At 39.2% G+C, this 26,629-nt stretch overlaps 3 protein-coding genes across 4 annotated transcripts; 2 read left to right on the forward strand and 1 right to left on the reverse strand.

Moving 5' to 3' along the window:
* Window positions 1-10,007: 10,007 nt before the first annotated feature.
* fam221a (family with sequence similarity 221 member A) lies at window positions 10,008-12,438 on the reverse strand. The gene is made up of 6 exons (XM_062435442.1): window positions 12,374-12,438; window positions 11,961-12,134; window positions 11,687-11,877; window positions 11,514-11,584; window positions 11,285-11,417; window positions 10,008-10,117 (listed from the first exon to the last, which is right to left on the reverse strand). Exons 1-6 carry the CDS (start codon window positions 12,436-12,438, stop codon window positions 10,008-10,010), a joined length of 744 nt encoding a protein of 247 aa, XP_062291426.1.
* Window positions 12,439-12,900: 462 nt separating this feature from the next.
* ccdc126 (coiled-coil domain containing 126) lies at window positions 12,901-18,081 on the forward strand. The gene is made up of 3 exons (XM_062436622.1): window positions 12,901-13,180; window positions 15,334-15,988; window positions 16,120-18,081. The coding sequence occupies exons 2-3, from the start codon at window positions 15,751-15,753 to the stop codon at window positions 16,368-16,370; spliced, it is 489 nt and encodes a 162-aa protein (XP_062292606.1). The 5' UTR covers window positions 12,901-13,180; window positions 15,334-15,750; the 3' UTR covers window positions 16,371-18,081.
* A 477-nt stretch (window positions 18,082-18,558) lies between these two features.
* Window positions 18,559-24,354, forward strand: tra2a (transformer 2 alpha homolog). Of its 2 annotated transcripts, none has more exons than XM_062435954.1 (9): window positions 18,559-18,714; window positions 20,089-20,222; window positions 20,331-20,496; window positions 20,953-21,000; window positions 22,182-22,370; window positions 22,977-23,092; window positions 23,389-23,550; window positions 23,634-23,704; window positions 23,895-24,354. In XM_062435954.1, exons 1-9 carry the CDS (start codon window positions 18,679-18,681, stop codon window positions 23,903-23,905), a joined length of 933 nt encoding a protein of 310 aa, XP_062291938.1. In that variant the 5' UTR covers window positions 18,559-18,678; the 3' UTR covers window positions 23,906-24,354. The 2 variants fall into 2 exon arrangements, with proteins under 2 accessions (XP_062291938.1, XP_062291939.1); XM_062435955.1 differs by having other exon boundaries at window positions 23,428-23,550.
* Window positions 24,355-26,629: the final 2,275 nt, after the last annotated feature.

Below are 26,629 nucleotides of genomic sequence, written 5' to 3' on the forward strand. Positions count from 1 at the left end.
GGAGATGTGCGCGCTGTCCTGTAGCGTCTCTTCTGCTCTTCTAGGCTCTTGGGTCTCGGCGGGTTTTATATCAGTGTGCGCCAGAAAACGCGTCAGAGCTGCGCTCCGTTTAGCGCAAGTCACTGCCTTTCTCCATGTGAACGTCATTGGTGATGCTGTCATTAGTCTGGTTTAAAAAAATTGTTTACATCAATTTAATAAACGTAAAATAACAATACAAACTAAAAATAGATTGAGTTAATATGTTTAATAATGTTTCCAGTGAGATTAAGACGATAGGGATTGAGTTGTTTTATGTTGCCAATCCAAACTGCTGCAATTACATGTTAAAGGGATACAAAACCAAATAAGACATTTAACGTTCACATTGCAATGAATACTGTACATGATGAAAAAATATAAGTTCACTGTAAAGTCACTGTTGAGCATTAGACTAATACCTTTAGAAATGACGGATTTAAATTACTATGTTGTGAAAGTAACAAACACTATATTCTGTCTCAGATGCAGGTGTGTGAACATAACCTGGCATCACACACACACACACACACACACACACACACACACACACACACACACACACACACACACACACACAGACACACACACACACACACACACACACACACACACACACACACACACACACACACACACACACACACTTTTAATAAGCCCCACATTCAAACACGTTGAACAGACTGACACACACAAATTGAGTGTGATGTTTTGGTGTTTATGAGGCTTCTTTATAGAAGAAGAAGGGGATGAATTATCTCCCAATCAAGTAGTGATTCTTCTGCATAATGAGATCAATAATCCCATCTAAAGTCACAAAAGAATGGCAGTAATATAAAATTGTGGGTGAACTTCAAATGAATCTTATAGGCGGCCTTCTTACCAAAAGAAGCTCCTATGATGACGCCTCGGGTGATCTGGAATAAAAAGATTTCAAACAGACTCACATGTACATGAACGCTTTGCTCTTTTTTTTTGACATGCTGTTTGACTGAATCAGTCCACTAATTTCATTTTGCAGTTCATTCCATCAGATGGAAAAGGAGACTGGGACACTCAACATGAACAAAAGGCTTAATTTGAATATCGAGACACGTCAGCCAAAGAAGAGCCCAATCTCCAAGATACCCACTTAATAAGAAAACCCAAATAGCACTTCAAATGAATCTGTATCACCGAGTGCTTCATTTACCTCCCATTCATAATCCTTTTGTATACCAGCTCCCTGCCATATAATCTCTCAAAATCAGCATTATTCAGCATTGCTGCTTTTTAAGTTGCGCAGAGGATGTGTTAAGGGCTTTTTTGAATAACACAGGATGCTGAGAGGGAGACGAGGAATGAGACACAAGTGAGTGAGCGCGGAGTACAAAGTCATGACTGAATCTCGATGTTCACAGGCAGGAATTAGAACTTCTAGTCCTCTTCAGGCAAAACATGCACACTCAGTGAGCCCCTTCAATAGGTATAACACCTTCTTTAAGCAACCAGCTTGTGCAAGTGTCTGACATGTGAATGAAGCAGATGTATGAAGTACATGGACAAAGTTGAGAGGTCAGTTAGTGTTTGCCAAAACATAATAGTGAGAAAAGTGACATGGAACTGCATTTGTCAAATTGTGCATTGTTTGAATATACAACTCTCGAATCGAACCTTGAAGTGGATTGGCTAAAATAGAAGAAGACCAAGTGAGGTTATACTCATAACAGCTAAACACTAAAATACTGAAGGGTGGAAATGACCTGACAAAACAAAAATATTTCCATGCTGATAATAGGGCCACAATTATGCATAAACAGCATGAATTCATTGATCCATTGTGCCCAGTATAAACAGCACAGACTCATAATGGTTGGGGAATGTTATCTTGGCCCCTCAGTAGCAGTTGAGCACCACATACATATTGTAGCAGACCATGTGCACTCCTTCATCCTCACAATCTACCCTAGTAACTTCAGTTTAGACAGGCCTGTAGTCTCAACCCAACCCCGGGAAGTGCTCTTGGTATGAGGTGAAACCAAATGTTGACAATATCGTGGATGAATCCCAGACTAAGCGCAGTCTGCTTGACACACAGTGGATTGTTTAGACAAATCCACCACCAATTTGAACTTTTTAAGCAGCATATTTGCCAGCAAGACTCAAACATCCTTTTTACAGTCAGAGACAGAGAGAAACATGATGTAGCTGAAACTTGGAAAACAAATTTGGCAGATTGGTCTAAACATTGAACATCACATTCATTTTGAGACATTATTAAAATGATCGTGAATACATAACAGTCTTTCTACTGCATTTATACCACACTAACGTTACTTATTTACAATGCACTACAAAATCAAGAGGTTGTGACGTGTAACACAACAAGCATGAGAAACTCTGTAAACAAAGCCATGCTCCTGCATATGCTTAGTACCTTCCTTTCAAGGAACTGCTCTCTGGAGACTGAAAACATGACCATTGTTATTATTCTTTGGAGCTGTTTCTAAAGAAAGTAAAGTGACTGAAATCTTTGTGGCCAAGCAACACGTCACCCAGTGCAGCAGCATGGCTCACTGATGCACATAGTAAGATATATCAAGGTTTGGATCCACACACAATGCTTGTTAGTTTATGAGTTCATTCTTGGTTTGTCTGACAAAGACGGACAATAACCAGCCTTTTCCTTTAAATTGGAGTCAATCCCACATACACCTTCCTGCTGCTTTAAATACTCACCCTCATGTAATCATTAATCCACAGCTGAAAATAGTCCCCAACAAATCCAAAATGTACTCCTGATTAAGGAACTTTTGCCAATGACTAATATGCCTAGCACTTTTAGGAAATGATTGAGTTAAAAATGAACTGTATATTTATGACCTGTTTTTAAAGATTTACATCTTCAGTAGTTGTTCATTTTAGTCTTTTTATGGGATGTTTTGACAATAAGAACAAAATAGAATAGTGGCAGCCTTATCCTGGTCTGACAGTTAAAAAATAAGAAAACAACAAACAGTCATATAATTTAACCAGTGTAATCAACTTATGAGCATGCATTTGGGAAATGTTACCTAAAGACTTCTTTGCAGCTTTACTCTCTCAGTGCACATACAGTACAGTGGATCAGTCTACGCTCGCGGTGGAATTAGTCTCAGCCAGTATTCTGTTCATTAAATATTTACAACATGTTCTATAATTAACATGGTTCTGACAACCAGGTCAGATTTTGGAAGATCTCTGCTGAATGTCTGTATGGCACAAAAAAGGAAGAGGGCGCCATTTTTCCAGCTCAAAGGAAGACAAATGGCAGTAATGACAGGGGGAAATATGGTCATTAATTCTGATCAACATCAGCACTAATAATATCAATGCCATTAGAAAGATAGATACCAGCACAGTCTCAGTTGTTGCTAATTAGACAAATGAAAACAGCCACAATTAATATGACAATAAATTATTGCCCCTGCAAAACGCTACTGTACATGCACCTCTAGGTAAATGTACAAAAAGAGTTTCTCTGATCTTGGTTTCTCCTTATCAGAAATCATTTCTGCTGCGCAGAGCAAATCCTTCTGCAGAACAAGCAGTTTAAATGCAAATTTGTTTTCTCCTCCTTTCATCAGCCTCCTGCTTTGGACAATAAGTTCTCTCCAAAGATTTGTTAAGATGAAAAGGCTGGTAATTTTCTGCTGCTGTGAATCACACATTTCAAATTTGCAGTGTGTAAAAAACTGAAAGGAAATACTGACAAGCAGTCTGCCTGTATCTTCTCTTTCAGGCAAGTTGCATGCAAACGGACTGGGGAGACAAATGGAGAAAAAAAAGGCTAAATCTCGTACAGCTTTGGTGCTTTCTTGGCTATTACACCTCTTTCTCTGACATCTAAATTGCTGCTTTGACTATCCTATTGTGCTACGGTGACATTCTGTTACTTCTGGTAAGCCAGCACTACTAATTACTTAGAGCATCGGCAGCCCCCTACATGGGCTGAAGCTTCAAACTGAAGGTCATTTACACAATTTAAGGTAATTGTGTTTTTTGTGCTGAGTTGTGCTGCATCTGTGGTAAATAGAAAATAAATGAATTGTATTTAATTGTATGTTGCACAAATGCCTCAACAACAATCTAGTTGTTTTCACAAAATTGGACTACCACTATCCTCATCTCTGAGCTGATCAACACTTCAAGCATGTCCTCAAAGTGTCTTTGTTTTGCATTTGACATAACTGACAGCCTTTGCAAGCAATTACTGAGACATATAACATCTCTGAGAACACAAGCTTTTACCCACTCTTAGTTCAGAGTAAGTACAATACTGAAAACTATTCAATCAGGACATAACAAGAAATGAATGTTCTTTGTCGCTCTCTCATTTGTTCCTCTATCGTTCTAATTAAGCTCCCACTGCTTTAAGTCACCCTATCTGCTCTCTGTGTTTTAACTTACCTCTTTTCTCATTGTTCCTGCTGTTGGCTGTGATCTGTGTAAGTGCGTGTGTGTGTGTATGTGTGTGTCGGTGTGCGTAAATGTGCCTCGGCCACATCTGCGCCCGCTGGGGTTAAAGCAGAGCAAACGTCAAGAGAAGCATCGTATGAGATGTTTTGATTGACAGGTGGACAGAAGGTCAAGTCACCAAGCTGAGGCACGTTGTATTCAGCTCAGGTGTGACGTGCAGGTCAGAGTCCTGAACTTTGATATTAGGGAACATGATGAAAGTTGTAACCATGTCCAACTGGCACTACAGTTTAGTTTAACTGTTGTGACCTTCTGATGTGAGATCACCGTAGTCTGCATGTGACACATCCAGAAAAATCATCAGCATCACTGTTATGTCTGTTTTTACTGAACCTGATATATATCACATATTAACGGATATTTAGGGAGGTTTATATCATTATTTTTAAAAATTCAGTACTATTACATGTGTATTCATTCATTTTTAATTTTTTAGTTTAGTGTCTTTTCTTGCAAGATGTTTTTTCTAATGAATATCATCATTTACAAATATTTTAAACTGATGGGTAGTCCTAGTAAATAATACTCGATGACTATGTGTTTATGGATTGTAAACTACTATATTGGTATTGAATTTCTAACTACCCTTAAAGGTTATGGTGAATGTGATGTCTGAATGTGCCAGATCTGAGTTCGATAGATGACTTCCAAAATCTACAACATGCAAAACTAAGACCAAAAACTAAGCACTTATTAAAATCCTTAACCCTTTAACAAGCTTTCAAGACTCACAGCATTAGCGTCTACAAATTAATCACATAATCATGATGTCCAAATGACGTCATTGTTGTGGTTTAACATTTGAATTTATCTGCACTTTTCCAGCCACTTAGCATACGGTAGGTTTTAAGTGTAAATGTGATAACCACTGGCACAGCCATGTTAAATATATTACCAACATATTAAACACCATGCCAGATGCAGGGCTCACCGATGGGGAGCCTGATAATGGAGGGGAAATGTACGAATTAAGCAGTCCATCTAATGCGTTAGAAAGCAGTTGAAAGCATCAATTCTCAAGAGTGTGCTCTATTCATGAAAGAACAAAATTTTCCACATGGCTGTCAATCAGCCACTGAATGTGTCCAAATACTTACTCTGCAAATTAAAGGCATTTCCAGGTTTAATTTGTTATTATTCAGGGAACTTGTGGAAGGGTTCGTAATGTTACACACAAGGGCACATTCACTTAAAGAGCACACTTTCCCTCTCACTTAAGCAGCATTTGAAAAATGCAAGTACATTTTGATAACAGGTACAATACCGTTATTAAAAAGAGCAATAATCTGGTTTAGGTTGTAAGTGGTGCTTCAGACATTCTTCATCGAGACCCTTTGAAACAAAACCAGGTCAAAAGGCTGAGACTTGGAAATATAAAAGGGGGAAGCTAACTTTGGAAGATACCGACTTTTTTTCTAAGTCAGTCTGTTGAAGCCTCTTATTAGCTTCAGATGAATAGTTGATTTTGTCTCCCGTCACGTATATTGGAGACATGTTAGAAAGGGATCACTTAATGGCCAATAATAACAGGACAAATGATTACAGCAATGAAAAAAAAAATGTTTCGGTGCTTACATGTGCACCTGATTGTCGTTTAAAGACTGACTTCAAAAATTGTGAACCTATACTTTAATGTGTTATGACGGGTTGCTTGATATTTTTAAAAATATGTTTATTTGCTTTTTTGTTAAATAAGAAGATTGATAACCCTGTCATATCCATTAAATGTAAGGCTACAGTCAGCAGCTTACCTTTGGAACTTATCTACATAGTAGCAATACTCTAAAGCTCACTAATTAAAACTTTATATCCTGTTTGTTTATTTAAGGGGACTTAAGATGTGCTAGTAGGCAGATTTTGTTGCTTTTGGAAAGAACCAAGCATGCTCTTTTCCCCTTTTTCCCAGTTCTTATGCAAAGATATGCTAACTGGCTGCTGGCTGTAGTATCATATTTAATGGGCAAATGTGGTATCCATCTTCTCCTCATGCTCTTGGCTAGAAAGTAAATAAGCTTAATCCCCAAAATGTCAAACTTACTTTAAGTATTCAAAAGGACAATATTTATTTAGGTCCAGAATACAAATAGATAGTATACTATTTTCTTTCTTTCTTTCTTTTTTTTTCCTTTCTCTTTTTTTTAAACAAATGTAACTTTTTTAATTTACCTGGATTCTGACTCATGTCCAATTAATAATCATTTCCACAAAAGGGGAACAGATTTCATAAATGACCCAGTTGACTGATAGTCAAGTTTTTACAGGTTATTGAAGAATCCATCTGCTATTAAATGAATCAGACATAAGATCCTCTCCTGGACTGTTTGACCACCTTCTGAAAAATGTACCAGCATATTTTATGGCTTACTGTAGCTGTAATAGGAAACCCTGTGATCCATTTCTAATGCCTTTTACAATATAACAACTTATAAACCATTTACAAGTGCATTATTGTTAAGTGGTACTGATAACGCTGGCCCACGCAAACATTAAAAACATTATTCATAATTCTCTCATTCACACAGTATGTAGTGGGTCAATATGTGCTTATGTGCATATATACTACATATATGTGTGTGTAGGTGTGAGTGACTGCATGTGTTTAAACACACTTTTGTTACTCAAACATTACTATTGATTTAACTCAGCTATACGACATCCCGTTCTCTTTCTTATCACACTGCTTTGTGAAAAAGCAAAATCCATTTCTCACGACTCGCTCTCCATCCTCCTCCCCGAGTCTGTCGACACAGGAGGGGTTCGAAGCATAGCCTCTATGAAGTCGCAGCACTGTCAGTTTCCCACTGTTTCCACCACAATGTGTCAAAGTCATACGTAGGATTTTGCTTCACTTTCAGGAGATTGTGATGGGTTTTTTGTTCTTAGAAACAGAACAAACTGTAGTTTTGTTAGAGCAAGATCTGTCCTTAAAAGGAAATGGGATAACTCTTCTGATCATCAAAGAAAGATGCTTAGAAGAAAGAGAATGGTCTGAAACAACAGGGGAAATCTGTTTTTGAGGATGTTTGAAACAGTTTAGATCAACAATCATATTTGGAACAAATATTGTGTTGCAATGGGATAAATCAATTTTGTGTTTTTATCTGCATGCCCTACATTACATCTGATTATGTAAATGTGGCATGGTAAATTATACTGTTAATCAACAGCCTTGGAGAGTGTGCTCCATCATTACGTTATGTTAATTCTATAATATTTCTAGATCATTAAGATATTAACAGCTTTTTTCCTGCACTGACAGATGTTTTTGGCCACATGGGACAGCAGAAAAACAAACAGTTGTAATATTGATCAGCACATAAAGTTGATGTGGTGAATTTGTTAGCAAACAGTTGCCTATTCAAACATCCAGCAGATACAGAGCAACATTAGTGTTAATTTGCAGCTCTCTTTGTGTCTACTTTGTGGTTGTAAGACAAATAGTCAATCTCTTTTAGCTCAGTTTTTGGTCTCCACCAACTTCTGAGGAAAATATCTGTCTCTTTGGCTGCTAAATGCTCCACAATATTTACCTGCCAGCTGCTAAATTAATCTGTCTATGGCCTGGCATTGGGCAGGTATTGTACTGAAAACAGCTGCCTGTGGCGGCTGAAAACAATGCTGACGAGAACTATGAGAGTGAACCAATTAACTAATAGATGCACTAAAACTCCATAGAGCTGGAGGGAACTACAGTTTGCAATTTGTTTCAGTAAAACAGTTGGGAAACTGATTTTTTGTTTTCAGACTACATTGTCAATAAATAAAAGAGACTCAGCTTATTTATTTAACATTTTGGAAATTCTACTTTACAGTGTATTTTTTTAGTATCAGAGAATGATTTCAAATGATTTGTCAGTGTCTGCTAGACTGTTGTGTCACTCCATGCCCGAGTTTTTGTTACCTCTCTGTCTGTCTGTGGGGAAATCAGGGGAGTGTGTTCTTCGTCTCAAGTCAGTGTGTGCTTACTGTAACTGTCACTGGGGTAATTAACTGTTTCCTTGCACAGTAATTGCCAATTTAATCTTTTGTGCTCACCTCCTGATGTGTAGTGTCGGATCTGTCAGTCAAGCTGGGCGTGGTTTCCATGGGGATAAGGGAAGTGTAGTAGCCATTCCCTTCAACCAATCGCCTAAATAAATTACCTGTTGCCTCCTAAACGGGGTTGCTATGGAGAGGCAATTACCCTAAATTGTAATTGTGCACGACTAATGTGTCAGGCCCTTGCCTTTTAAATTAATTGGGTTTTTCGCTCTTCCTCTCTCTCACCCCCGTCCCACTCCACCTACCCCTCTGAGAAAAAAAAGTCTTGGATTAAGCAGTGGAAACAGGTCAAGTTTTTTGTGTGTGTTTTGTTTAAGGACTTGATTCTTGCAGTCAATAAAACTCTTCTCTGAAACGAAGGGGAAACATGACTTGTTTAAAGTGTGTATAAGGTCGTCAGTGTGTGTGGGCATTCTTTATCTTGTGGAAACCTGATGCGATGGTCATCGTAGATACACACTGAATATGAAGTGTCAGCTTTCAGATGAGATCCCTTCCACTTGCTTCCTCTTCAGCACTAAGCTGCAGAGACCCAGGTGCATCCATGCCATCCTTCAGGCATAGCCCTAGTTCCTTTCCATCAAGACCACCTGTTCAGCTCTCTCTCTCTCACACATATACACACACATACATACACACACACACACAACAAATGCAGCTCCCTTGGGAGACAGCTGGCATCACAATACAGGTGATTTGAGATGCACTGGCCGACATCAGTGCGGATGCTGATCCTCTGTGACTTGTCATTCTTATAGTGGGAACATTTGAGTGGGAGTGAATCCTCATTTATATTCCCGTTAATTTTATTTCTCAGTTAAAGACGTTGGAAAGTGGGTTGCCAAAGGAGAAAACATGACCTGCTTCAATCTCCATTCACTGCGTGGATTAAATCAGCTCTCATCACTGCTGATCTGCCGTGAGGAATGGGATTAATCAATCGGAGACAGTACATCTATCTGTAAATTAAAAGCTGCGCTCATCACTGAGCACGTAGCTGTTATTTTGGTGACATATTGAGTGGGTGGCTTTCTCTCCATAAGAGAACATCAATCATAGAAACCTCAAATGTGTGAACTGTCCAGTTATTGAAACAAGAGGGAAATTTGAGGTATTGCTAAGAAAGCTTTTAAAAAAAACAATACTGGAATATTCAAGTAAAATCAGTCTCTGTCAAACTAGCTTTTGAACTGAATCACTTCAGTTGCTAACTGATTGTATCACACTGTCACGACATTGACAAAGACAGACACATCACTCAAAAACAAAACACACACAAAAAAAACCCACAAAACCCCCGCCATTCAACTGTGCAAAAGTCGAATTCTTAAGCTTTGGACAAGATTAAAGGAAAGAGATCAGCAGAATGTAAGGATTTATTTGCTCTGGCAAATCATAATTGGCCAGTATCCAAAGGACAGAAGTGACAGGTGGTAATGTAATGTTGCATTTCACTGTTTGGTGGTCATCTTACAGTGAATAGAGTTAGATGCTTTACAAGACGCTTGGTTGCTCTTTGATGATGAGCCTCTCTGCTGGCAGCCATCTTCTCTGTCTTGATCTGAAAAAGATAAACTGAGATTATGGAAAGATGTGACGGCATAGCACTAACTATAACAGGATCTGGAGCACTGATGGTATTAAAACTACAACCAAAAGTTTTACATTTTATAGAATTTATTTCTTTTTACAGTCACGGGTGAAAGTTAAATTTGTTTATAATACAACAGATCAACCCAAAGATTCACCACTTTCCCCTCAATTAAGGAAAAAACTATTTACTGAGTGATAACTTTAAAATAAAATATGATGGCTAACCTGATCTTGTACCTTACAGTGTTTCAACATTAGATCAACTCAGTACCACTGTGTGTGCTGAATGTTGTGACCATAAAGGTCTAAATTTATGAAATGAATGTCACACATTCAATAGTTGAGTAAACCCCTGTGGTTTTCAGGAGAGGTAATTACTTTTCAGATACCCTCTGATATCATTAGCAGTTTTAACTGGTATGCTTTATTGCATTTGCATTTCAGTTTTTCCACATTGACACATTATGACTAAATGTTTCCCTTAAATGTAAGCTTTATTGCTTTATAATGTACATTTGTTGAGGATCTCAGTATGAGCATGCCATCTTACATCCGATATACAATATGTTTCCAAAGAAATTAGATACATTTATCTTTAAACAATATAAAATGCACACATTTTGTAGTATCCACAGCTTTACTGCATTACTGTCTGGGTAAAAAGCAATGTGGTGGTGAAGTCTAAGGGATATATGATATGTGGTCTTTACTATACACTTTTTACCTGAACAAATCCCTCATCTGCAACCATGTGTATAAAACATGCATGCAGTGCTGCTCTTTGCTGCCCCCACATGTCTCTAAAGGGAACTTTCTTCACTTTTATTACAGTGTATGCATACACCTACACTAGTCTCCATTTTTAAAGGCCTGATCACCAAAATTGGTTCAATGAATAAAAGAAATTGGGTGGACAAATGGCTTGAATGGTATTGGGTTATTGCTGGTGTGACTACCCGTGCATGGAATAATCCACACTCAGCATTCCAGGCATAGGGCAGGGGGCATCTTTCATATACCACACATGCGTACACAAATCCATTTTAGGACAGATTTGTCATTGTAGCTATTCAGTGCAAACAGAGATTGAGTCGTCACATTTAGTCTTCAATGACGGTGCATGCTGCTAACTCACCTGAGCTACTGGCTTCCAAAGCGAGGTATCCATCCAACAAGGAGCTGAACCCAGTCAGACCCCCCATGGCAGCATAAGGGACATCCCTGCCTACTGGCCGATCCTGAGCCTCCCTCTCTAGTTTTGTCTCAACCTGCCAAAATAGAAAAAACATTATACTGATTTTATGGCAAATTATACTTATTCAGTGTTTTTCAACACAAGGCAGACCCCTGTTGACTCTACTTGCCAGGGTCAGGTGGGCAGAGCTGGGCTGGCCACAGCCACAGATGTAGGAGCTCTGGAACCCAGTGCAGGTACCTGAAAAAGTACAAAAATCTCTCTGTGTGAAAATCTTCTTGGGTGTGTAGTGTCTTTATGAATCTGTACAGTGAACTAATAAAGAAAGGATTTCAGACTAACATTTCTTGCACAAATATCCAGTAGCTTCACTGTGATCATGGGGTAAGTGTTTACACCTGCAACGGACAGGTGTTGACCCGAACTGGGGAACATACAGGTAGGCAGAACAATGACATCCCCTGGACTGGCACGGTAGAGCCAAGGGTCGCTCAGAGGGAACAACTTCAAAGTCTGTCTTGTGTTGCTTATATCTGAAAGAGCACATATTTATTTGTGTGATTGTGTGTAGGAGTGAAGGATGTCTGATATCATGTCTTATAGTGTAATGTATTACCTGTGTGTACAGAAGCACTGTGTCTCAGGGCCAATGAGTTTACATTCGTTACCTCCTGGTACCCCAAAGCTCACATAAAGCCTGTTTTTCAATCGTAGAGGGAGCACTTTCCTCTTGTACTCCTCATATTGCTCTGGAGTAAACAGTTTGCCTCCATCATCATCACCTACGATCCTGAAAGAGAAAAAACACCATTAAATAGGCTACTATAAGTTGTACAGCCTATAATTTAAAAAAAAAAGGGTTAGCTACAGATGTAAATTCAAACAGTCTGCATTTATATTGTATTTTAGCTGTTAGGTTGCATCAGTTTATCTGTAGTTGTCACATGCTGATGCTGGTTTAGAGATAAGAAAAGTCAGTAGTCTATAGTATAGGCTAGAGGAACAGCCTGCAGAAACATGAAGACAAACCTTCTGTACTCCCAATACTCATCCACTGCTTTTAAGGCTGATTCGTCGAGATCTATTGTCTCCATTGTTAATTAACAAACAAACTTAAGGCTGTTATTTCTCCTCTCACACAGAACACAACTACTGTTTACCATCAGCGTTGCCATGGAAATTGTCGTTGGTCCCTCTAACGGCTGCAAAGTGCACTGCAACACACACACACACACACACACACACACACACACACACACACACACACACACACACGCACACACACACACACACACACACACACACACACACACACACACACACAAAAGACAGACAGAGAGAGAGAGAAAACAAGTTAACCCTAATCTGTCATTTTACTAAACCGTGTTTAAACTAAAATCAAGCTAGTATTTGGTTTGCAAACAATACAATTTGCCTGTTCTTTCTTTTGCCTTTAACTGCATAGAGAACGCGGTATGACTACATCTCCCACAATGCCGTAGCAGTGACGCACGCAGGGAACGTTCAGGGGAACCATGACGGGCAGCACAGTTGCATGTTTGTAATCGCAGCTGCCGACTTTAGCCTACATTAGACCAGACCACATCGTTTCCGAGTACGTAGGAGCAGAAGCCAAATGGATACCAGAGTGGACAAACAGCTCAATATCGGGCTAGGTAGCTAACTTTTAAACGGAGACAGCGGGCTGCCTAAGATATTTTCTCTTAGCGTCAGTAACGACAGACCAGGGTTGCCAAACAACAAGCATCATTCAGTGTCAGCCAGAGGTAGCGGCTGGAGCTCTCAGGCGCTTCGTCCGTGACTCCCTGGAACCTGGTAATTGCTGTTTTACCCAAAAATAGCTTCTCAAAGAACACGTTGGGGTACATTATCAGCTTTGGTTGGGATAAACTACGTTTGTTTGTTGACTGACAAGTTTGAGGTTTGCCGTAGCTAACATGTCGAGCTAACTGTTAGTGGAGTTGGAGAGCTGTGCTTCTCTGCTGACCTATGAGCAGCTGCTGACATTCATTTAAACGACATGTGACAGGTAATAAAAAGACTTGAAACTAAATCTAAACTATCCCAAATTCGTGCTTTTTTTAATGCCGGCGCTGTTTTGATTAGTTTACTCTTCGTGTATTTGTTTAACTGGCATTGCGTAATTATAACCAAATGTTCAGCAAGTCATCATGTAGCCAAGTTGTAATTATGTAGGTTATTGTCATGACTATGTTTATGATTGCTGTAGTAGTCTCAATGTTACCATGCACTGCATCTAAATCATCATATTTTTTACTTCCTCTACCATGACTCTGTTGACTTTTCAGTTTTTAGTTCATGCTCTTAAAGTCATCTGATTAAGTCTAGTAAGTCTGTGGGTGAGACTAGCAGCTGCTGGATCACGTGTGATAGCTGTCGTGGTCAAAATTTAACCCCTAGATTAGATATTCTTACGTGCTGTATCACTGTCAACCATCTCATCAGGTAGTACACAATATTCACAGTCTTCTAAATCAGTGGGGCATTCACTGTCTGAAGCTGTGGCTTAAATGGTGAGCCTTTTCAAAGAACAATGACCAGGCCTGGCGAATACCCTGCCATGATAGTGGAGTCTGGATTGAATGGCAAAAGTCTTCTGGGTGTCAACAAGTGTCAACAAGTGCCTAATTAAGATGGAAATCATCTGTTGTCTGACATATAAAAACCCAACATGATTGTTTTCCTTTTCTGCCCCAGGACTGGAATGCTCAAGCTTATCTGTAAACATAGCGCTTATCACACATAGGGTAAACTTAAGCCAGACATATTTTCTGTACCTGACTGTGCATAAAGTATATTAGGAGTGGTGTCTGTTAACTAGTTTGTTTTTTTTAATTGTCAGGTTTGGCTTTCTTTCAATCATTCATTATTTAAAAATGTGACAATATGACATCCTATAATCTTATTGTGAGAGACATTTTTCAGCTGCTGTTTAAGAACAGAAGCTAAAGGGGCTGCACCACCCAAAAAGTGCATGGCAGAGCTTTCTTCTTGGGTGTGGGGTGGTGTGACTATGAGCTTGCTTTGCTTCCTGGATGCTTTCAACTGTTACTGCATGAAGTCATTGCAATTTGCTGTCTTGTTCCTCTCTAGAAAAACACAGAGATACAATATTTGTATAAATGATAAACTATGTACACTATTTATCTGATGATACATAGTAGTGCCCAAGTCATAGGACGTGTGTGTGTGTGGTCAGAGACTGTGAAGCACTGTTAAACGGATTCTGTTACCTTTCTTTTCATAATTTATTCCCTCAGTCAGTGGCCCCTGTCTGACCCCAATAGGAAGTGACACTCCCACACCCAAGAGAGAGTGCAGAGAATGAACCTGGTGACAAAGTTGTGAAAACGGAGAAATAATCGCCTAATTTCACCTGCATGTGCACGGTCAACTCACAAGCTATTTGTCAGTCCAGTGACCATTGTGAGGGTGGGATAAGAAACCAAATGCGCTCTGTGCTTCTGTCTGTTGCTGTGTCTCCTATCTTGAGCTGCAAAATGGGTCCCATGAAATCTAAACTGGTAATCAAGTTTCTGGCCTAAGAGGGTTGAAAAAGATTTGTTGATGAGTGGGCTATTGTGCACCCTGACCCAGAGCTAGGAAGCCACTTTGATCTAGCCTTCACCTCCTTGCCAATAATGATGAAGTGAATTTTGCCCTTTATCCAGCACATTCATAAAAGTTTGTGTGTTTATCCATGCAGAAATCCTTGCAGTCATTCTGAGTAAAACCACAATGCTCAGCAGGAGTGAAACTGTAAGGTGCTGCTGCAATGCAAAATTTTGGATTTCCCCCCCTGTTCATGACTTAAGTGCAGGGAAACTGAAATCATGTCTTTTAAGCTATTTTAAACATCTAGGTTATACTCTAATGTTTGCGTGGTTCATGTGTTCCTTTCCTCTTGCTCATTTTGTTTTTTTCTGTTGCTTTATCTAATTCCCCAGACAGTCCACAATGTCTGCTGACACCCTGTCTGAGCACCTGATCTGCGTTGGTGAATTGGTGCTAAACATCTTGCAACCAAAGCACCTTTCCAAAAACCCCTGACTGACGGTGTCTGTGGGTGTCAACCTCCTTCTGGTTCCATTTCCAGGCCTCTGCTCTTTTTCAGCGCCTTCTCATCACCTCTTCACACATATCCTGCTAGAGTTCACTTGAGCAAATCTATACCAGCCTGAGGAATGATATGTAGTGGACTTTGACTTTTGGCTTCTGTGGATACAGACAACAGAAAAGAGAATTTGTCCTATAGGAATCGAGTAATTATCACACTTATATAATTTGTGTCTTCACATCCAAGACGAGATCTCAGCTTCCACCAGGCCTCTGCAGCTTCCCTCCCCTTTGCCATCCCCAGTACCATGCTGGGCACATTCCTGCGTAGAAACATGTCCCAAAAGCTGAGTGTGCTGCTGCTGCTATTCGGCCTGGTGTGGGGACTCATGCTGCTGCGATACACTGTGCAGCAGCCTCGTCATCAGAGCAGCGCCGAGCTACGTGAGGAGATTCTGGAGCTTAGTCGGCGATATGTCAAGGTCCTGACAGAGGAGAACCAGAATGCACCTGGTGGGCCTCAAGGAACCTCCATGGCTGGTTACGGTAACCATTTTAGAAGAATTCTGGGCAGTTCATGTGATTATTACTGTATTTCATCAACATCAAAATACTATATTAATTTACTCACTCTGGTTTTCTCTCTTTCTTTCTCTTCTCTTTTCACATACACACAGCTGATCTGAAGAGGACTATTGCGGTGTTACTGGACGACATTCTGACACGGCTGGTCAAACTGGAGGGGAAAATTGAACTGGTGGTCAACGCCTCCTCCACTAACACCTCCCATACAGCAGGGGGCATCCTTGCTTCTGATCCCGCTGCCTTACTGAAAGCCCCGAAGCAGGATACACCTGGCAGCCACCCTGGGACTTCACGCTTTCACCCACACATCCCTAATAGGCCTCGTCCGCATCAAGGAGCATAGTTTTATAGATATATTGATCTTTTTTTTTTGGCACATCACACTTTTCAAGCATTTATCACTGATGTAACAACATCAGCCTAATGAAAAGCAATAGGGAGGCGTATGGACATCCGGGAACTTCAATTGTGGGATGCGTCTCAGAAGTGTTCTGTGGGAAGAAGAAGGACTTCTTTATGCTATATCCTATGCTGATATTTATTTTTTTTACCTGGACTAATAAGCGCAATTTTATAAATTTCCATTGCTGATTTTATTTGACTTAAATTTGAGCACTTTTTACAATGTCATAATTGAATCTTGTGACTGTTAAAGTGAGTACAAAAAGGTATAAACACCAGAAACAGAATCGTATATGCTTTATCGTAGAAAAGGCTTAAATCGCTCCCCTGTGTGTACAAATTTACAATACTGCTTCAACATATCAACATGCTGGACTAAAGAGTTCATTCATGATAGTTAGGAATAGCTGCGTCTGGGTTTTAGCTAGTGCAGTTGCTTAATACTATAAGAATAAGATTCTCCTCTTAGCTAATACATTTATTGATTTTTCTAAGAATACTTTAACAGTATAACATGTAATAATTAATTCAAGTAATGTTATTTGCACTCCACTTGAAGGATAAATGTGTATTGATTGTTGCTGCGAGACAGTTTAACGTTTTATGCAGAATATGATGGGATGATGCGTATTTGCAACTGTATACATGGGCGTGTGTGTACGCTGCCTTTGTTGAGATCCAATGTTCTGGTTCCCTTCTCTTTCCTTGGGAGTTGTTTCAGTTCAGATGTGGAATGGATTGAATGTACTGCGAGGCCGGTATTTAGCCCTGTGGTGCTGTTTAAATGACTGACCTGCTGCTTACACATGTTCAGGGTTCATGTTGCACTGTGACTCTATAGAGATTTTCTAAAAATACTGGGCTAATCCAAGTTGGACATTAGGGATATTTTAGGGAGGCGAACATCGAGCTCTGGAATATTCATTCCTCAGCAACAAAAGTGGGCAATACTTTCATCAGAACTATTTGGGTATTTTGTGTAATAAAGACAATTTGCTTGACATAATAAAATATGAGGATGAAAATTTGTCATTGTAATTAGGGCTGGGCAATATATAATGATATATCGATATCGTGATATGAGACTAGATATCATCTCAGATTTTGGATATCGTAATATCGTAGGTGTTGTCCTTTCCTGGTTTTAAAGACTGCATTACAATAAAGTGATGCAATTTTCTGAATTTACCAGATTGTCCTAGCTGTTCTATTATTTGCCTTTACCCACTTGGTCATCATATCTCATTGTGTAAATATTTTGTGAAAGCATCTGTAGTCAGCTCTATAATATTGTTGCAATATCTATCTTGTGGTCAAAAATATATTTGATTTCATCCATACCGCCCTGCCCTAGTTTAAAGAAAACATAAACTAGTCATCATGATTTCCTGTCTACTCTGCTTCAAAATGTCTGTCACATAGACCTGTTAAAAAACGTAACTGTATGTTAGGGCTGCTAGACTGAGCTGACGGAGTCTCTATTGAGTGATGCCCTACATGTACTTCACTTCATAATGCTAAAGTAGAAAGGATGGCGAGGTAGTCAGCCACTGTGTGACAACTTTGCTAATAAAATGGCTTCATGGAAAAATGTCTCCACCCATTTGATTACATTTTATATCACATCCTCTATGTATTACCTGCAAATTAGATGTGATGGGAAAGTGTCGTTGGGGATATGGAGATAGTTGTGACTCATAAGACAATAAATCCAGTTTTATTTGTCTCTATCTTATCATTCAGCCCGTGGTTTCCAGAGAGGGCATCCTCCATGAGACCTCCATGAGGTCATGAGACCTTAGGTGTGTGTGTGTGTGTGCAGGTTGGTTTTTCAGCTCATTAAGTTTTACTGACCCCGCTACAAAACCCGGAAGTATTTGACAAAACTTACCAGCCAAATCTCGCCTTGTCATGGGCAAGTAGTGGACGGTAACAATTTACTCAAGTACTAAAGTGAGAACACAGTTTTGAAGTGCTTGTACTTCAGTAAATGCATCTCATGTTATTTTCTAGCTCCACTCCCCCGGCGTACAGTGTAGGCCGTGAGACGTTCAAATACACGGCAAGCGTTTGTTTGCATGAAGGGGGCGAGACAGGAGATGACGTCAGACCCTGCAGTACATAAACATAGCAGCCACTTCACGCGCCATCTTCTAGTTAGCAACCGGACAGATTAAAACATTGCGTTAAACCACCGTGCTAAGCTATTTCTGTGATAGTACTTTGGTTGTTATTAGCTGTACTGAAACATGAGTGACATTGAGGATGGAAACTATGAAGGACGGGTAAGTAATCACACTGAATTACGTCGAATATCTCCCTTTCCTCCTTTTCTCTCTGTCTCCCGTGTGGCTGCCGACAAGGAGCACGAAGCGTTAAATAAATTGCGTATCGTTGTAAGTTTCGTTTTATTGTTGGCGGTATGGTTAACCTTTTATAGAGGCGGCCATTTTTATTTATATGGTTTTGTCTTAAGCCAACAATACTTGTGCACTAAAGTCCCCCCCCCCCCCCCCCCCCACACACACACACATGGACGGTTTCAGCTTTGCTAGTAAGCTAGTTACCGCTAGCTTAAAACAGCTCCAGGGTTAGACTTTGGTATCTGCAAATTGTCATAGTTTTACGTTATCAGTTCATTCTTATTGCAGCTGGCACATTCGCTTATGACTTATATTACGAGCTATCTACCGTCGAATGCACTATTATTACTGCAGTCATTGATGCACGTTGGAAACACGAGGGTTTTTTTTTGTCTGAAATGAAATGTAATTAGTCCTAAGCCACTCTTCCTTCCCTACTTTCACGCTCTGCTTAAGAAAAGCTACATGTATCTAAGCTCTTTACTTGTTACCATATTAACTTCAATTTTTGTGCTCATACTTAATATAGCAACAATGTAACTACTGCATTCAGTGTTCATTATCTTTATTTATTAAAGACATTTTCCTTTTCATAAACCTATGATCTTAATTTTATTGAATGTTCTTTTTTCATTAAGGTTATTGATCGTGAAGGATTTGAAGAGTTTTATCCAAGAATGGTGAAGAAAATTGTCAAGATAAAAGAAGGCTAATGAAAACATTTACAGAGCAGAACATAGAAGTGGAAAGGGAGGAAAATGTGACGGAAGATTGGTGTCAGATAGACGCGCTTGCAGTGTAATGGCTTAAAATGAAAACTGGTTTCAGTTTGGGTGAAGAGAGGAAAAACAGACCTGGAATCAGAAAATGAGAAAACTGAAAAAAGAAGAATGAAGAAGGATAGAAATCCCGAGAGAAGGGAGTAGCGTGTAAAGAATCTGGAAGAATGAATGTGTCCCTAGGTTAAGTAAATATACTGCTTGTGTCACAAATGTCTTTTCTTTACCATGCTCTCTTTTTGTAACATGAAAATGCATGTTTTATTTTTTCCCTTGATGGCCCAGGTGGACATGGAAATAGACCTGTCATGTACACTGTTGTATATGGTTAATATTATATTACATTGTAAAACAAAGAGTTAGTCATTGAAATAAGTTGACTAACCCTTTCCTCCACAGTACATAAGCTGTAGATTTTAGACAGGTTTACGTGTGCAACATATTTACAAAATCTCATTACTCTGTACATGACATGTTTGTCCACGAAAAAGTTGTTAACATACTGCTGTGGCAATAGGGGTCGCGCTCCCCATCTAAATCGGATCGCGGGAGTCCAGCTCGGGTCAAGTCCGAGAGCAGGTCCGGCTCCCCGAGCCCATCCCGAGCCTCCAAGCGCTCCGAGTCTCGATCCCACTCTCGGTCAAAATCAAGGTATGTTGCTGTTTTAAAATAACCTTTGTGATATGGTGATGTGAAATAAATATGTGACACGGTTACACAGTTTTCTTTTTTCCCTCTCTTCCATCTCATCCTATTCAGGTCTCGTTCTAGGCGGCACTCAAACCGGCGCTGTAGCCGCTCACGTTCTCGGTCCTATTCCCACCGCAGGAAGTCCCGCTCTCGTTCCTACAGTCCTGAATACCGGCGCAGGAAGAGCCAGAGCACCTCCCCAATGTCCAACCGTCGCCGTCACGCTGGCAGTAGGGTGAGTGTATAGAGATCTGAATTTAAAGCGAAGTACAGTAGGCCATAGAGCCAACAGCCACTTTGAGTATGCCCACACACATTTACATGATGTTAATAGTGACATTTTGATCCTTTAAAACTGTTGTAATTTAATATCTAACAGTTTCAGAATTTGTATCTTTTCATTTAGATAAATCCGAGTGGCCATAGCAAACAAAATAATTTAAAATGTGTTAACATTCATAAAACATTCATAAACAAAGTGAAGTTTTGCATATGGCTTGGAGTTGGATTATTACAAACATATTTACAAGGATTATATGATTGAACTGACACTTTTTAAAATCAAGAGTAAGTGAACTATTTGTGAGGAAGTAACTTGATATGATTGTAATGAATGCTGTGGGAAACCACTCTGACATGACATTTAATAACCCCTTTGTTTAACCCTCCCCTCCTTTCATTATATCAACAGAGCAATGACTTCACAAAAGAAGCATGCGGCGGTGATGCTGATGTTAGGGTATGTGGACCTTCTGACATATTTTGGGCAAGGGCAATGTAATGTTTGTGTGTGGGACAAAGGGGCATACCCTGGGTGTTATACTAGATCAATGGTAAAAGGGCGATATAAAATCCAGTGAAAATGACAGAACTTGTTATATTCAGACATGCACATTGGATGGGCCACCTATCAAGTACTTATCTTTCTTTTCATCAGTGTACACCATTGTTTGTAAAATTGGGCAGGAGTGATTAATATGTCCTTCCACTTTACACCAAGACCCTTGTCCAGCTGCATGCATAGATGACCTACCTTGAAATCAGGTCAAACCCATATTTGCAATCAGGGTCAAACCTGTATTTCCAAAAAAAAGTTGCTTGGTTGAAAAAAAGACACTTATTACCTGTATAAAGAAGCACCTATTTGAATTCATGACATTTATAAATAAATTGTAGACTGTACACTTTGAGTATAAATCCTGTATCAACATTGGAATCATTGGTGCCAAGTGGGTATAAGGCAGCTTATCAGTACTTGGCAAAAACATGCACTAGTGTCAAGTCTATATTTTTGTAATTATATTGCACTAATATCAAATGATGATTTCAGTAAGTGCATGTGTGTATGCATTTCTTTTGTATTTAACTTATAATATATGCTGTTTCATTTTGACAATCATGACATGACATAGCAAATATAAATATATAAAACTGATATATAACATAAATATACCACTGAAGTTAATTCATTTCTAGACTTGATCTTTTGACAGTAGTATTTTTATAGGGAACCTTTTGAATATACCAGCTGTCTCTCATGGGTATCTCTTTTGAAAGCTGTTTAAGGGGTTATTAAAGCTGTCATAGTTTACCCACTGAGCATTTACTGTTGGAGATGCTTGGAGGAAAACGTTTTTGTACCCATTGTTAACTTATACGTAGATCTGTCACTTATTTAGTAGAAACTAATGAAGTGCCCTAATTATAAGCCAGAAGACATAGCGTATAAAGTATGAATTAGTACAGCATATTTTCCCTGGTGCCTTGTTGTTTTCTATACTTGTTTTAGAAATGTACCCAGTGCATTAAACATGTGAAAAACTGCCTGTGCATGAAGAAGCATGTTTTGCATACTAAATCTATAAAGGATGCTGTAAGCCACAATATCAACTCTGACCTTTTTGTTTTTGACCCTTCCAGGCAAACCCTGACCCCAGCACGTGTTTGGGGGTGTTTGGTTTGAGCCTGTACACCACAGAGCGTGACCTAAGGGAGGTGTTTTCACGCTATGGTCCGCTTGCCGGGGTCAATGTGGTGTACGACCAGCGCACAGGTCGCTCCCGGGGCTTTGCCTTCGTTTACTTTGAGAGAATTGAGGATTCCAAAGAGGTGAGGGAAATGTTTGTGGTATTTATTTATTATTTATTGATCAGATAGCCAGTGATCTTCAGGCCTGGTCCTGGATAGTCATTTGTTTTCTGTTTTTATTTTTTGTGTATTTATGTACAGTAGCAGTCAAAAGTTCAAACACTTTCCCATTCAAGTGAATGGAAGGTTGTGTCTTAACTTCTGACTGGTACTGTAGTTAATTTCATTTATCTGTCATCCTAAATGTAGAATATCCCCTGATTTAGATAGCTAGAATAAGAAGGCTGCTGCATGACTGCTGGTGAGAACCAGTGGCGAAGAATATTGATATAAAGTGTTAAGTGTAGTCTTTGCAATGATTTCTGCCCACTTAGCACTTTTCATGTTTGGATTGCATGCAGGTCCAAAGGTCTATCCCTCTCTGACAGTGTTTAGTCTTTATTTAGGTGTGATTACCTGAGTACACCACTAGGTGTCTGCCTTGCCACAAATTACCTCATCTCACAGCCATGCATCCCTTGCCAGGGGATACTGTGTATTGTAGGTGGTCTTTTGTGAATTTAATTTACCAAAGCTAGCAATAAAGTGATAACATCTATGTCTTCTCCTCCCTCTTGTGTTCCCCAGGCAATGGAGCGAGCCAACGGCATGGAGCTGGACGGGAGGCGCATCAGAGTGGATTATTCCATTACCAAACGTGCCCATACCCCCACACCAGGAATCTACATGGGCCGACCAACTCAGTAAGATCAGCGCTGATGTCAAGTTCCCTTTTACCTATTATGTGGCATTAGATATTCATTACTTGAATGCACATAACTGTACATTTGAGTAGTCAGGAGTAAAGAACTGGGATGCAAGGTATATTGTTCTGAGGTCAGCGCTCACTTATATCATTGTTGTATATCTGGTTGTGCATCTCTTCTTGAAACATATTGGTAAAATGTAACATTTTATACCTATTTGGACATGGTGCCATGTTTCTCTAGAGACAAGGCTCCTGGAAGTCATGGCCTTTTTTATTTTCTCATTTCAACAGCAATGGTGGTGGTGGCGGCGGAGGTGGTGGTGGCAGCAGTGGTGGTGGTGGTGGCGGCGGCGGCGGCGGCAGCGGCAGCAGCAGCAGGAGGGGGAGAGACTCCTATTATGACCGTGGCTATGACCGTTACGACAGATATGACGAGTATGACTATAGGTATAGGTGAGTTATAATTTGTGAGTACAAAGTCAGTGTTGCACTATTGCGTGGGAGAACATTTCAAATTTTTCTTTGTCTCTTTGCAGTCGCAAACGCTCTCCATCACCCTACTACAGTCGATACAGGTCTCGCTCACGGTCTCGCTCCTACAGCCCACGTAAGTGTGAAGCATACAATACTCGCTTAACTATTGTATCATTATTTAGACATCAAATCAGACTGCCGTTAGTATGCATATTGGAACCGACTCCTGTACTTCGATCATTGCTGAAAGCTTATATATTTCTATCAGTAATGCACTTGACATTTATATGTACTAATATACATTTTCTATTTTCTTTTTGCAGGGCGATACTAAGTTGCTTTTTACAACATTGAGCTTCCCTCCAATAATTGATGGTGTGTGATTCATCAAGGTGTGTCAGAGGGTATATTTTCAATTAGCATGTGTATATCAACAGAACTCTTAAGTTTGAGATAGTTCTTGTTTACATGCAATAGATGTCTTAATTTTTAGGCGTTTTCGCGCATCAATGTCTGGTGTGAGCAAAGAACTCAACAACTGTTGGTTACTGTTGCATCATTATTCAACTTGCATCCTTCCTTCCTTCTTCATTTTCTGTAGCAGTGATTCCTTTTTTTCTGTCAAATGACGGTGAATGAGCTGTGTTGTTGGTATATTACTTTGGTCTCTATTATGAGGGTTTTTGTCATAATGGGGAAGGTAAACTGGGTTGAAGCTGATAATGGTGTCATTTTTACTACATGTATTAAGAAATAACTCAAACAATAAAGTTTGTATATGTATTGGTTGAATATAACTTAATCTCAATGTCCTGTGGGAATAACTGAGCCTACTGGTAAGTAAAAGGTAAATGGGGCTATAATATGAAGTGCTACCATCAATCAGTGGTTGGGGTCTCTGCTCACATTTGGAATAACTTTTTTTTTTTTTTTAAGTTGAGAAAGTCATGAGTTTCTCCACAGTTTTATCATGTATTGTTTTTTTTTTTTTTTATTGTGAGACCAATAAAAGAGAATAGTAAGACTTGTAATTTGCTTCGTTATCAATTAGAAAAACGAAATTAAACTAAGGCACACTGATATGCAAAACTGAAAAGCGTTTAATAAATGGGCTTAGCTCTTGTTTCTACTCAGTCTTCTTCAGGGCACGAAGCCATTTATTAAAGGCTTTTTAAGTTTTGCAAAGCAGTGTACCTTTGGTTTTTTTAAATATTTTTTTGTTGAAATGACATAATCAAAGCAAAGGACAAGTCAAACCTCTTTTTGATCTCATGATATGTCCTTGATCCAAAGAGCACCTGTTTTTTTGGGGGGGGGTTTTATAACTTGCATTTGTGAAGTAGCACTCTTCAGCCAACCCACGGGCATTTGCTCTGTTATGTTTTTTTTTAATTGTTTCTTTGTATGGAAATACAAATATATGAAAACTCCAAAGTTTGTAACGTGGTTTTCTGACTTAATGTGCATGAAATTGAAGTTGAGCTTTAGTTGTCTAGGTGGGAGTTATAAAAGTTGTGTGGGTGAGGTGGGAAAACGAGCTAGGAGAATTTCACAGACAAAGACCAGCGCCAAGATGATGTGCATGATAAGCTCATGTTAATAAAAAATGTAAAAGTAGTTGATCTGGAGTCACACTCAAAAACCACAATATATTCTCTAAAAGTTTAATTTTCTCTCATTCAAGCCACACCAGTGGAAACATGAAAAAAAAACTTTTATTGGGTGGTTAATACATATGATGTAAAGTTCACAAGTTAAAGAACATATTGCAGTATATTCTGTTGTTACATTGCATTTCTCAATATACATATGACGTTGCAACAAAAGAGCTGCTTTGTTTAAAAAAAAAAAAAAAAAACATTAAAATGACTTGTACCATGTGTATATGGTGTATATCACCTCATCAATAACATCACTACAACATTTCCATTTTTTTTAAACAAATGTGCTTTACATTATGAAATGATGACAGGACAGAGCCAAGTTTGCTCTTCATACAGACACATTTTCCTGCATTTAAACAAGAGCTGGCAGATTGCATCTAGACAACATGATCAGGTTTTGTCCCCGATAGATGGAGGTTAAGATACTAAATTGATACAGCCCGAGAGCAAACAAGATCTTGAGATTGAATGGCTAATCACAAAAGCAAACCTGAAGAAATGGAGGTCTCTATCTGTAGACCTTAGCCCCAATAATAAAGCACTTCAATCAAATGGGGTTAATAATCACTGCTGACATCTCATGGGGCCCCTCAGAGTTATGCGTTCATTCACACCGACTCAAAGATAATTTTTCAGGTTCCAAGGTAACCACTAGCAGGCAGGACAGAAGGGTCAAAGTATGAGGTCTTTCTCAATGATTATCCAACAGTCAAAGCCATATACTCTGATATCTATTGTGTGTGAACTCATTTTAAACACTTTTTTTTTTTTTACATTGAGTGAACCTAAATTATTAGCATTCTTTTCTGTAGAGGTTTGGCTAATAAAATAAAGTAAACTATACAATTTTCCCCTTGATCCAATGTCTCACAGCCACTTCTTAACAGTTTCATTCATAGAGAAAATGTGCGCAGATTGAACAAAATGTTGATAACACACTAGATTTTATGGCTAGATGCAAGGTTATGATACACATTTTATTTTTCACTTAAATTGCCCCGACACAGGTGTCTCTGCAGGGGCCATTTACACATATGTTGACCAGTAGGGGACAGAATAGGTAAAAGGTTTCATACTATTGGAGGAAACAATCTATATCTACTACTTTATGAAAAAGATGAGTAAAAATCAATGTTTCTTCATCGGGGCCAGACACATGGTGTGTATTCTGATTCTGCATACAATTAATTTGTCTCTGTTATTCATGAACTTCATCATATAGTTTTACAAGAACATAAATTAATGGATCAAACACACCAAAGGTAGATGAGGTGCAACCTGTAGCCTTGACATGATGTATTTGTTAAAAAAAAAACCCTGTAAGGAAACACACCTTAACTACTGGACAATGCCTGAAGGTTAATCGACAACAACATGTTGTATTCTGTGTGTTT

The sequence above is a fragment of the Scomber scombrus genome, chromosome 16 (assembly GCF_963691925.1).
Source record: "Scomber scombrus chromosome 16, fScoSco1.1, whole genome shotgun sequence".
Classification (NCBI taxonomy): domain Eukaryota; kingdom Metazoa; phylum Chordata; class Actinopteri; order Scombriformes; family Scombridae; genus Scomber; species Scomber scombrus.

What these genes read in the sequence shown, in the direction of transcription:
- fam221a (XM_062435442.1), bottom strand. Translation starts at nt 12,438, where the DNA reads ATGGAGACAATAGATCTCGACGAATCAGCCTTAAAAGCAGTGGATGAG. An exon ending in CAGTGCTTCTGTACACACAG is followed by an intron (nt 11,878 to 11,960) that starts GTAATACATTAC and finishes GTGCTCTTTCAG; the next exon opens with ATATAAGCAACACAAGACAG. An exon ending in TGGATATTTGTGCAAGAAAT is followed by an intron (nt 11,585 to 11,686) that starts GTTAGTCTGAAA and finishes GTACTTTTTCAG; the next exon opens with GTACCTGCACTGGGTTCCAG.
- ccdc126 (XM_062436622.1), top strand. Translation starts at nt 15,751, where the DNA reads ATGCTGGGCACATTCCTGCGTAGAAACATGTCCCAAAAGCTGAGTGTG. An exon ending in AACCTCCATGGCTGGTTACG is followed by an intron (nt 15,989 to 16,119) that starts GTAACCATTTTA and finishes ACATACACACAG; the next exon opens with CTGATCTGAAGAGGACTATT.
- tra2a (XM_062435954.1), top strand. Translation starts at nt 18,679, where the DNA reads ATGAGTGACATTGAGGATGGAAACTATGAAGGACGG. An exon ending in GAATTGAGGATTCCAAAGAG is followed by an intron (nt 22,371 to 22,976) that starts GTGAGGGAAATG and finishes TGTGTTCCCCAG; the next exon opens with GCAATGGAGCGAGCCAACGG. An exon ending in TACATGGGCCGACCAACTCA is followed by an intron (nt 23,093 to 23,388) that starts GTAAGATCAGCG and finishes TCATTTCAACAG; the next exon opens with CAATGGTGGTGGTGGCGGCG.